At 42.9% G+C, this 10,791-nt stretch overlaps 1 protein-coding gene across 1 annotated transcript; it reads left to right on the top strand.

The window, feature by feature from the left end:
* Window positions 1-959: 959 nt before the first annotated feature.
* LOC139737050 (uncharacterized) lies at window positions 960-10,791 on the top strand. Its single transcript, XM_071647728.1, has 4 exons — window positions 960-2,954; window positions 5,443-5,506; window positions 7,091-9,864; window positions 10,126-10,791. The coding sequence occupies exons 1-4, from the start codon at window positions 960-962 to the stop codon at window positions 10,789-10,791; spliced, it is 5,499 nt and encodes a 1,832-aa protein (XP_071503829.1).

The raw sequence follows: 10,791 nt of genomic DNA, 5'->3' as shown, positions 1-10,791 counted from the left end.
TGATGTAGGTACTGCAACATGTTTCCCCTTCAAAGTGACCGGGTCAATATATGAATGATTATAACACAAAGGATATTAATTATCCCATTGTCAGTACTTTGCCAAAAAAACACAACAAAGAATATGGGTGCATGCACTTTGGTATTTGAGCAAATCACCCTGGAGGCTTGTTTACCAAGCAGAGCATTGGGCAAATTAACTGTTATTAAGCCTTTTCTACATGTAGCTGCTCCCATCCCAAAGAGAGAGAGAGAGAGAGAGAGAGGAAGAGGAGGAAAAATATTCTGCTAAACTTTTGAGCACTTCACAGTACATTGCATGAGACTTTCTGAAAATAATATGAAAATATGAAGTCAATGAGATAATGCTAACCTGTAATCCATACACATAACTTACTGGAGGTGTTTGTCTTTATTGTTTTGTTTTTCTCTAGGCCTGCGAGTAGTGAATGCTGCTCCCTATAACTGAGACACAACCAGTGCACTGCCGTGAACGTTACTCGGAACAGTGACCATATTTGACGTCTGTATACTTTTTTTTAACCGGTAACAGCCATGGATTTTCAGGCCGATCTGCAGAACTGTTAGGTTCATTGCTGTACTGATGTAAGTTCAGCTGCAGTGTGAGTCTACATGTTTACTATTAACGTGACACAATCTACTACCCATACTTGAGCAAAATGGAACAGGCAATCTGCAAATGAGACTTGGGCTTGCTTCTAACTGTCAGAATAGTTTTGACGAACACATACCGTTGACATCCCTTGTACATTCAAGTTTCCTGTCTCCTTGACACTGATAATTTTAGTCCGGGTACATGTGTGAGCAGACAAGAGGCCGAGAAATTTCAGCCTGCCATGGAAGGTTTTAGGGATGAGCTATTCTTGGCTCCTCAACGGAGTGATCTACATCATTATGCGTCCTTACTCTTGAGTGACAGATACCCAACCTACTGCTGACATGGGGGACTCTGTCATCATGACGGAAATAAATAGCTGCCAAAGCCAGGATTGTCGCTCATCATTACAGCAATGTAGGCCAGAGCTGAAAGGAATTGGAGATGGAGTAGCAGTTGGGAACTTGTACCGTAATGGGGTCTCAAATTTTGATGACCACCAGTACCAGAACAGCTGTGGCTGTGATCCCCCAAAGTCAAGTGATGGCTCAAACAGGGTCTTGGAACCAAGTGATGAACAGCAACCAGAGGGTGCCACCGAAGTAGGCTTCTCCAACATTTGTGACACTCCTACCCTGGCAGATGAGTCTGAGAAACCAACTTCAATGCAGGCAAGCCATGTGGTCACAGAACATTCAAGACAAGGCTCAAGATTCTTGTCTGGCATCAGTGATGCATGCTCCTCATCTCCAGGGATGAACTCACCACAAAGTGATGACACTGGACAACAACCTCTTTGCCAACTGGAACCAATGTCTATGAAGTCAACTGAGAATTTTAATGATGGGAGTTTGGTCTTGTCAGAAGACCAGGGGCAATCAGGTCATCATCAAAGCAACAATCTTCCTCCACTTGATAGTCAAAGAACTGCCAGCAGTAGCAATTCTCTTATTTCAGACTCATTCTCGGCCATTTATGGATCAAACCGATGCAGTGACGTAGAGAGTGCCTGTACAATAGCAGACTTAGTGGAGCAGTCAGTGTGGGGAGGATTACAACCTTGTGAACCACTATCTTCTCGAGCTGTTAAGGAGCATCTTAAAATACCTGACCCCATGGGTACCTCTAGTGATGTGACAAGAGAGAGAACTTCTGATCATTGTATTGTAGATGAGGGCATTGGTACCACTCGCCACAAAGATTTTCCATATCTTGCTATTCCCAGTGAAGAAACCCATACCAATGAGCAGAAAAAGACAGATCCCACAATTACAAAAGTAGTACAAACCAGGTGTCTGGATCAAGTTGTCAGAGATAGTGCAGCAGAAAGGTCACCAGCATTCGAGAGCCAGCACATTGAGGGTGCTCTACCAAGTAAAGGGACCATGAGTCTCCCCAGGAATAATGATGAAGGAGCAGTTGAAAATGTGTCTGCTGAAAAATTTGCATCAGGAGCAGCACTTGGGGAGTATTATGAAGAGACATTAGCAGGAGAGGGGCTTGTCAAAAGCGCAAATGAATCTGAACATTCAGTAGGGGATACTGTTATCAAGCAGACAGGTGAAATTGAGAGGACTAAAGGGAGGATGAATTCAGAGCATTCTCATGACCGCTCAGGAAACGTAGGCAGTCAAGTCGGTTGTGAGATAGACACTGAGAATTCTCCATACGTGTCACAAAAAGGAGCAGAAAATGAGATAGACTTCAGTCAGAGTCAAGTCAAGGAAACGGAAGAGACAACACAAGTTGAAATGGAGGTAGGACTGGATGGGCATCTGAAGAAGGATGAAAAGGGAAGTGTGCAATTTGAGGGAGAAAAAGGAGCTGCTCATACAAACAGTCAACATGATGGCCACACAGATGAGAAGTGTGACAAATATTCAGGAACACTGAGAACTGATATAGAGTTGGGGCATGAGACACATATGTGTACCATGGTTAAGTTCGCCAACGGCACCTGCAAGTACATCAAAGACGAACCAGTTAGCGATGAAGAGGATTCCTTCTATTGCAGCAACACCAGAGGAAATGATGAGAAGCATGCTGACATGGACCTCATCCACATTCAAAGACATCTGAAAGTAGAAGCTCCTTCAGCTGAGACTGCGGAAGGTTCCCAGTCCTTTGGAGGCCCTGCATTGCAACAAAGTCCAGAGAGGACCGACTCGGACCTTTCACAAACTGGTGCGGACAAGGCAGGGACTTTGTTCTCCCCTGAAACAGACAGTAGTGGGAGCAGTTTGATTCCAGGTTCCATGGAGAGGGAAGCTGCCACTGATGGCCAATCCAGCTGCGAATATGACAGTGAAGGATGGCAACTTGGCTCTGACGATGGACAGGTAAGTGAGCTGTCAGTATATGCTTAACTTCATTATCAAATTGGGACTAGACTGCTACCCTGAAAGCAATATGCGCCAGAGTTAAAGAAATGGGAAATGTCCAATTGAAACATTAGAATCAAAAGATTATGATTTCACTCCGAGGAAGGTGAAACATAAGCCAATATGCATCTGTACTTATGGGTAGGAAGTCGAATTGCAGGCAACTTCAGTTATAATAATCTTTTGGAGGAACAGTTTTTTTTTTTAATTGAAATTTTGTTATATCCAAAAGGAATTTTACAGGTTTTAAGATAATGATTTTGGGACTTCAAGTTTTACTTTGGTGTACAATCCTTTTTGTCTCGCCCACCGGAGGTGAAGGCGAGACTAAGGGATCCAAATGGCGTCCGTCCGTCGTCCGTCGTCCGTCGTCCGTCCGTCGTCCGTCACAAATGTTAAAGTTTACCTGCAAGACTCTCTTATGATGCATAACTTGGCAACTGTTACAGCAATGGCAGCCACACTTGGGTGATAGAAGCACTAGGGGTATCTTCATGTTATGGTGTTGTCAGAGGTCATGTGATGATGTCAAAGGTCATTTGAGGTCATATATTAAAGAGTATGTGCAAGACTCTCTTTTCTATGTTAAAGTTTACCTGCAAGATTCTCTTTTGACAAATAACTTCACATAAGTTGCTTGGATTACAACCTAACTTGGGTCATAGATGAACTGGGGGTACCTTCATGTTATGGTGCTGTTGGAGATCACAGGATAAGGTCAAAGGTCATTTGAGGTCATACGTTAAAGTTTACTTGCAAGACTCTCTTATCACATGAAACTCCACACATGTTGCTACAATGGCAATCAAACTTGGGTGATGGATGCACTGGGGGTACCTTCATGTTATGGTGCCGTAAGAGGTCACATGATAAGGTCAAAGGTCATTTGAGGTCATACGTTAAAGTTTACTTGCAAGACTCTTATCACACGTAACTCAGCACGTGTTGCTACAATGGCAATCAAACTTGGGTGATGGTAGATGTCTCTTGGGAAGTTGAAGGTAACCACAAGGTCAAAGGTGACAGACGGGGGTCAACGAACTTTTAGGGCCCAATGTTAAGTTTTTAGGGCGCATTTCGTTTATGGCTCATGACTTTTGATCCCTTTGTCCGTTTGTGACCAAACTTGGATGGAAGATACATGCCCCTTGGGGAGGTGAAGGTCGTCACAAGGTCAAAGGTCACAGACAAGGGTCAACAAACTTTAAGGGCCCAATGTTATGTTTTTAGGGCGCGTTTTGATTGTGGCTCATAACTTTTGATCCCTATGTCCGTTTGTGACCAAACTTGGACGGTAGATGTCCCTTGGGAAGTTGAAGGTCATCACAAGGTCAAAGGTCACAGAAAGGGGGTCAACATATTTTTAGGGACCAATGTTAAGTTTTTAATGGCGCGTTTCGCTTATGGCTCGTTACTTTTGATCCCTTTGTCCGTTTGTGACCAAACTTGGATGGTAAATGTCCCTTAGGGTGTTGAAGGTCACCACAAGGTCAAAGGTCATAAGCAGGTCAATTAACTTCTGGGAGTTATAAAAATATTAATTCCTTGTGCGCGAATGGGCGAGACACAATTTGGCGATTGCCTTGTTTTTTTTTTGTAACTCATCATGAGCACCATGAAATGTTTGTCAGCCATCACTTACCAATGAACAGACAAATTTAAACCCTTACTCACCCCTTCTAGCACCAATTAATTGAAGTGTAGCTTTAACAATACTTCTGAACTTATAAACTCCTGATAGTCTTTTGCAAAGACCCTGAGCAAGTTTGTATACTGTTTCCATAATGGGAAAAAATATACCATAATACATTGTACATTTACTCAGTACTGTTTTAAGATATTAAAAGTTTTAGAATACCCCTTGATCATACTCTTTCATCATGCGCTCATTTTTATGACTTATGAATATGATATGCCAGAAATATCTATACTGGTGACTGGAATTTGTCCTTTATGTAGACATTGTTTCTCAAATTTAACTTGTATCTCTTCCTCCCTGTATCATATTTACCCCAATGGAATCCTCACATAATAAATAAATACAGTTTGCTCAAGTACAAAATTTGTATTTTAACCCGTTGAGGACAAGTCCCGAGTATACTCGGGCAGGTGTCTATGGGAAATGCGTGTTGTAGCAAAATCAGTCCGTCCTCAACGAGTTAATAGTCTGTACAATCCTTTCCATCCACAGAGAAGGAACAGAGCAATTTGATAATAAGTATCTTTTAAGTTAATTGTCCTCATATACTCTAGAAACTGAGTGGTAATTTGATTTACGTTTGAAGGAAATTGTTTTAAAAATCATTTAATCGTCTCAAATTTAGAGACAAATGTACATCACCTCAACCTGATTCAGCATTATTGGTCAAAGACATGTTTAAAGTGCAACATTTGCCCTTCAGGAATAAAGCAGGATGCCTCTGTTTGTTTGTTTTTCTGCTTCCAGGAAAAAAGCACAACTTCAACACTGCAGAGAGATGAGAGTGATGATGGGATTTCTTGTGGTAAAAGTAAGATTATTTGGGTTTGCGTGTTTTGTTGGTTTGTGAGAATTCTACTTCAGTATCAGTGCCGTGTCATCATAATTTGAAAGTTACCCATACCAAAAGATTACCGTAGACATATTTTGAATTTTTAGCAGACATGTAGGCCAACACAGAGGCAAATTACCACAAGAAAGTTTCCATACTGTGTTCTGTTGAAAAATCAAACTGATTTACACACAAATAGAATGCATTGATGTTGGAAAACACAAAGTTAAAGACTATTCTTGTGCTTAAGAAAATAATTACCTCATTTGCACATGGTGTAACTTATGTGACTTCTTGAAATTTTAAACAATTAGTACTGTATACGCTGAATATTTCGCGAGGTTTTATTTTGCAAATTTTGCGGGTCAGGTGCTATTCGCGAAATTAAAGACACATGAAAATATTGACTCTGATGATCCCAATAATGTGAATGTGACGAATGCGTGTACACTTCTCTGTTTAATACAGGACTCCACGATCGGGAATTTAACCCGTTGAGGACGAGTCCCGCGTATACTCGGGCAAGCGTCTATGGGAAATGCGTGTTGTAGCAAAATCAAATCGTCCTCAACGGGTTAACCACTGGCAAAATCGTTGGGAAGTCCCGATTCATGAAAATTTAGACCCGCGAAATATATGGCGCACAATGTATCGTGTACAAGTTCCACAGCATGTTATGTCCGCTCATATTATACTTTGCTGATGGTTTGAAAAGAAGAAGTTGAAGCAGTTTCATAGACAAACTTCATGCTGCTGGCAGAGAGACTGAGATGTTTAATGAGACACACTGAAAAAACACATAGACTTTATGCAGCCTAGCACTAGTTGTATCTTTTGCAGAACATTTTGAAGGCAATGGGAATGAATTTTGAAATGTGTGGAGTATGAAGCCTGTTGCGATTCAACATTGTGCAGTTTTTAGCACTCTCTTTGCCCATAATCTGTCAAATTCAGCTAGGTAGTTGAAATGTCATTAACGCTGATCTCATGTATCTGAGTGTTACTACGTACTTACATATGTGACTAAAATAAATGTGAGAATTTGTGTAGTATTAAGTAGTGCTTCAGTTCTTAATCATTGTATTGGGGGGGGGCATTTTCTTGTAATTACCTTTTAAATCATGTAACAATATCGTCATGAATGGGTCATAGTGGTGAAGAGGTACATGTAGAGGAAAAACCAAGTCAAACAGATGTACAGTACAAGAAGAGACTGCAGGAAAGAAGTGAAGTGGCCTATCTCTTAGAAGATCTCACTGAAAGAACATATTTAATTGTGTGTGGCTGGAGTGAAACACTTTTGATTGCAAAGAACTGGAAGCGGCAGCCAAGTTATCTGGGCAGGTAGTTTCAATCCTGAGATTTTTCCAGCAGATTGTGGATTGCGATTCTGTTACAATCAAATCACACGTGAATAAAGCTTTGACTAAAATCCAGTAAAAAAAAAAGTGCAAAATTGTCTCAAAATGGTGAGACCTTGATGTTCAGTATTTGCAAATATGCTTTACAAACAGTATTTTTTTAGACTGATGTATTTTGTGTGCGCATCCTCTTTTCATACAGAATTCTGTGCTGCTGTCCGATGTCCAGATTGTAAGAAACTGACATGCACCTGTAGGATGGAAGAGCACAAGCTCACCTGCACACAGAGCAGTGATCTTGACACCGGCTTTGTGGAAGCAACCTGTACATGTCCTGAGTGTGGGGTTGACTTCTACAAGAAGGAGGATCTTACCATTCACCTCAGCATCCATGAAGTACTGGCTCGTAATGCTCAGAAGATGCAGGAGACGTGCTCACCAGAGCCTCAAGGGTGTGTTCGGGAGGATTCTCAAAGTGTCGACAGTGAACCAAATGCAAACAGTGAAGCCTCGAGGTGCAGCATCTGCGAACGGACATTTCCCGACCCGACAATGGGGCCGTACCATGAAATGATGCACAAGAAGTACCCTGTCCACTGCTCCAAGTGCAACGTCTTCTTCAGCACATTGCTTGACCTGCACCAGCAGCGCTGCTTTGGCAAGAAGCGTCACAAAGTGTTCAAATATCGTTGCGCAAAGTGTAGATGCATCAAGCTGGACTTGCACAAGATGATGAGACACAGGGCTAGGTGTAAGGGTCATACGGAGATGTGCGGAAAGTGCAAGCAGAAATTTTACACTTTTAAGGAGTTGGCAAGACATGCAGAGGTATGCCCTTCTGATTGGAAGGACACGCAGATGGTGGAGGAACACAAATTAAAAGTATCTCAGAAAAAAATTAATGGGCCATCTGTAAGTTTCGGAAAAATGAAGTGTAAGCATTTAGAACATTCAGCTGCTCCAAAACGTAAGCATAAGAAAATTAAGAAGAAAAAAAGGTCATCAGTGCTGGAGAAAGTTACAGACCTACCAGAGAACATTGTAGCAACATCACAGGAGAACTGCCAGATTTGGGGAAGGCATTCAGTGGAATTGATTCAAAGTCATGCCAAATCAAATAAATCATATAAATTGTGCTCAGATTGTATGCCCAAGGTGCTTGAACGCTCAGGAATGTCAAAGTCTAGGAAGAGAATTTTGTCACCATGTCATGAGGTTTCTGAGAAATCATCTATGTTAGCATCAACATCATCCAAGACAGACCCTTCCAGTGTGATCTCTACTGTGGTTGGGAATACATGGACCCCATTGACCAAGAAGGCCAGAAAATCCCTTGACAAAGTATGTGAGGGTTGTGGCTGCAATTTTGAGGATTTTCTAAGCTTACGCAAACACGTTTCAGAATGTAAAGCTATTGACAACAAGGAGCAGTCACTGCAAGAGTTTTCTGATTCAGAGAAAACTCCACCAACACCATATCAGCAGCTGAGCCGCACACCACCGTCACAGCAGATTCACTGCACATCGGCTATTGCATCCATGTCAACTTCCATAGACAATGTCGCTGTGGTATCCCCTCCAAAAGATACATCACAAAGGTCTGCTGTTGAAATTGCCGAACCTCTATCTGTCAGAGTTCCCTCTGAGCAAGAAGCAGCTGTAAGTACATGTAGCTCTGACAGTCGGCCTTTGGGCTGCAGGCTTGAGAATCCACATCAGGTGCCAGCCAAGAGTTTTGAGGGGAACATTGAATGTGTCAAGGGAGGTATTACCAACACAAGGACCAAGACTCTAACTGGGGACCAGATTTCCAAAACACTGCACATTCTGAAACAAATAGATGCCAGCTTTCATTCTTTAGTTAAAATCAATGCTTCGTCACCCTCGTCAGGCCAGCAGACACCTCAGTGCAGTGTTTCTCATCATTGGAACAGCAACAACCCTGTGCACAAACAGGAAGACACTGAGGCAAGTCAGTCAAACAGTTCTCTTTCATCTAAGCACATTGTAACAGTATGTAGCAGTGAGCATGAGAAGAAAGCTGAAAGGGGCACAGATGACGTCATCAAGCAAACATCTTTCCAGAATTCTCCAAGCAGTGAGACTCTCGTGCAGAGTCACAAGGACTCGCAAATTGAAAAGTGCTCTCTCGCTGGTGGCCTTCGATCCTTGGAGTCAAAGGATGTCATGCCAGAAGAGAGTACCCAGGAATCAGCCTTATATGTTCCCATCCCGGTGGCTAACACGACTCATCAGATGTCCCCTGTACCTCAAGTCTCAAAGTGTGTATCATTAGCAGCCAATTCCACCTCATCTGAGAGAGTAGGAAATGTGGCTATCCCTAAGCTGCCACTATCAGTTATCAAACGGGACTTTGAAGAAATAAGGAAAGGTGGTAACAATGACGGCCCCAATGGGATCATGTGCAACCGAGGGATGGAGCAGCAGTCACTGACTCACCAAGATGCCAGTGAAAGGAAACCCGATGACAAATCTTGCCAAGATGCCCCTCCAGAGATGGGCATTTCCTCTGTATTTAAAGACTGCAGCAAGCGACCAGTCCCCAAAAGGCTTCACACACTAAGAAATGAAATGAAAGTGACAGGTGGAAATTCAAAAAATAAAGGCATGTTTGGGGATGTCTTGAAACGGGAACCCAGTGCTGTTCTATCAGACTCTGTCTCGGCTTCAGTTAAAGTAGAACCTGATGTGGAGAGAGGGAATTCTGCAAACTGTGATATTGCATCTGATGGGGATGATGTAACACACTTCTGTGTTTACTGCCTGGAGGAGTATCACTCCAAGGAGAAACTGTGGATGCATGCTGCTGTTTGCCGGGATGCCCACTTAGTCTCCATATCCAGTCAGGTGACAGGAGGCCTTGAACGGGAGCTCAATGGTCTGACAGTAGCAAAGTTGAATGACCCTGTCCCCTTCACAATCTTGGATACGACCTTTGGAAGCCGAAATAAAGAAGTATGCGATGACATCGGTGTAAATCTTCAGCTTATCTCAGTCAGCAAAAAAGAACAGATGAGGCAACAGCTGATCATGGGGATAAAGTCCACAAAGAAGAAGAAAAAGAAGAAGAAGGAGAAGAAAAAGAAAAAGAAGAAGAAGGAGAAAAAGTTCCAACTGCTTTTTTCATTTTCCAGAGGTCACAGAAATAGACACCGAGATGTGAGACGTGCAGTGCATCTAAAATGTGAGCTGTGCAATCGGAAATTTGAATCACAGAAACAATTTGAAAAACACAAGCGTGCTCATGTCACCAAGCATGTCAGAAAGAAGCTGAAACTGGAGCTGAAGAAGCTGAGTCCCCGGGAGTGTGCAGAGTATAGCAGGGATTGTGGGTCACTGGAACAGAGTGCTGTGGTCAAAGGTCAGAAAACCGTCCAGATGTCTGTTGTGAAAGTCGAACCATCAAGCACCAACAATGTGCACTCACTCTCAAAAGCTCCCTTGGAGTGTGCAGAGTACAGCAGGGATTGTGGGTTGCCGGAACAGAGTGCTGTGGTCAAAGGTCAGAAAACCATCCAGATGTCTGTGGTGGAAGTCGAACAGTCTAGCACCAAGAATGTGCACTCCCTCTCAGAAGCTGACACCCCAATGTCAGTGGGTGAGTCTTGCGTGATGCAAGCCACGACAAACAGTTCTGTCCTTGATACAACAGAGCCAGCTGCGCCGAGAGACGACGGAGCTAGCAGCAGTAGCAAGCACAAAGTGGATGAATCCCAAAGCATCCCTGTGCAAGCTTGCAATGGTGAACCAAAGAAGAAGAAATCTCCTGGTGTTGTTGGTGTGACTTTTCCTCCAGTTATTGAGGTGTTCTGCCAGGTGTGTGGGCAGAAATTTGGTCATCCATCAACATTAGAGAGACATGCCAAGCTGCATCAAAGCTAG

The sequence above is a fragment of the Diadema antillarum genome, unplaced genomic scaffold (assembly GCF_040938485.1).
Source record: "Diadema antillarum isolate AM-2024a unplaced genomic scaffold, OU_Dant_1.0 seq00000678_RagTag, whole genome shotgun sequence".
NCBI classification, from domain to species: Eukaryota; Metazoa; Echinodermata; class Echinoidea; order Diadematoida; family Diadematidae; genus Diadema; species Diadema antillarum.
The sequence above is the reverse complement of the archived record's forward strand: the minus strand, read 5'-3'. Positions and strand labels throughout refer to the sequence as shown.